Source organism: Halyomorpha halys, unplaced genomic scaffold (genome assembly GCF_000696795.3).
Source record: "Halyomorpha halys isolate HHAL.00 unplaced genomic scaffold, Hhal_1.1 Scaffold72.1, whole genome shotgun sequence".
Classification (NCBI taxonomy): Eukaryota; Metazoa; Arthropoda; class Insecta; order Hemiptera; family Pentatomidae; genus Halyomorpha; species Halyomorpha halys.
Window position 1 is genome coordinate 524,361 of NW_027109364.1, and position 1,790 is coordinate 526,150.

At 30.9% G+C, this 1,790-nt stretch overlaps 1 protein-coding gene across 1 annotated transcript in view; it reads right to left on the minus strand.

Annotated features, from left to right (window-relative positions):
- LOC106692798 (kinesin-like protein KIF12) overlaps positions 1-1,790 on the minus strand; it is a gene marked incomplete in the record, with an annotated part of 134,643 nt that overhangs the window by 22,048 nt on the left and 110,805 nt on the right. Inside the window, 1 exon segment of the mRNA XM_067047557.1 lies at positions 1,308-1,426. Coding sequence (XP_066903658.1) covers positions 1,308-1,426 — 119 coding nt within the window.

Genomic DNA, 1,790 nt, shown 5'->3' on the forward strand with positions numbered 1-1,790 from the left:
AATGTACAAATTATAATATTATATATAAACAAGACTGATAACTGATGTGTGTACTATAACTGGAAGCTATTGTCGGTGGCATAATACGTAATTACCCGAAGTTTACAAAATAAATTTATTGGTTTGGGGGTGGGAGGGTAACGCAGCGAATTACCCCCTGATAATACACATACGATTACATACATTATTTGACTTAATCTACAATCATATTAGTGTATGATGATATGACTGTCACCTACTTACTCAATCGATTCGATAATAATAAGGTTTCATCTCTCAGGTTTATTCTCCCAAAGAGGTTTACTCTATGTTAAACAAACGTTTATTCATGGCCACTTTATTATCCACCCAACGTGATATGACGTGAATAATACAGTACTCAAATTAAGTAATCGTTATGAGTATTACGATTTCTGCATGATTGAGGGAGCTAATAGATTTTAAGTAAAAAAGATTTGTCTGCTGTCGAGATGTGTCCTCTTAGGAGAGGTATTTCCGTGTTAAAAAATCTATACGTACAGACTTTTTTTATTAATTTGATGTACGAAGTTTTTTAAATATTATTTTGTTGTTGATGCTGTATGGATGATTTATCGTTGCAGAATATTTTAAATACTTTTTTTTTAAAATAATTTATTTATTGTTATTTACAACTGTATACAAGTAAATTTGCTGTAGGTGACATAATGACATGATAAAAACATGTGATTTCTAAGTTTTTTGATAGTAGGCGCGATCTAAGCAATTTCGAAATTAAAAAATAACAAGCGTTTTTTTTTTTTTTTTTTTTAATTTTCTACTATTGAAGCAGCATAAAATATACAAAAAAACATAAATATATAAAACCAAAGAAAAAGGAAATTAAAATCTTATTTGGTATTTGCAGCTTAAAATGTACTATGTATCGATTATGGCCTTGTGGCAAATTGTATATAATAATCAATAAATAACTATATATAGACAAATATTAATAATTAATGGGATTTCAGGGGATTTGTAATGATAGTAGTCAATTAGCTCATCTTGATTCTCTTCCTTACAAGTTAGAAGATCAATAAGGGACTGAATGGCCAAACTTCCATTTTAGGCATGTTGTAATAAATTACTGTAGTCAAAATTTAGATAAAACAATAACAAAAGGTTTTGGAAGGAAAGGTTACTAAACAAGTTGCTCAGAAAATCCGCTAGGAGCTCTTATGAATGTGTCATTTAAGATGACTTTAAATAGGGCTGCTTACAATACTATACTTTTAACATGGTAAAACATTCTACATTTAACATAATAACATGAATACCCCTACTGGTACCTGTAAGGCTGGGGCCGTTGGCAATGGCGTCTGCGCTGAGCCTCAAGGCTGCTCGCAAGTGGTCGTTCTCGCTCTGGAGCGCTTCCACTTCTCTTTTCAAACTTATTATCAAAGCTTCTCTCGGATCCTAAAAGAATAACACTTCAATGTTATTTTAATATATAAATAGAGGGAAACACTATTCAAAAGGCAGTGCCTGAAACACCCACAGTATACTAAGACTAGTTGGACTATTGTTTATTATTCTTATATTACATAGGGATAGTCAGTAATTATTAAGAGAGAGAGAGAGAAATACTTTATTTATCTATGCTGCCTAAATACATTAGGTTGCTATCTCACACAGCATACTTATCAATCCGTAATCGGACGTATATAAATTACACATACATGGTATAATCAGAAAAAAAAGAGATACAATAATAAGATATAATAAACAATTTTTTCCCCTCCAATTTCACCCTTTCACAATTTTTCAATTCA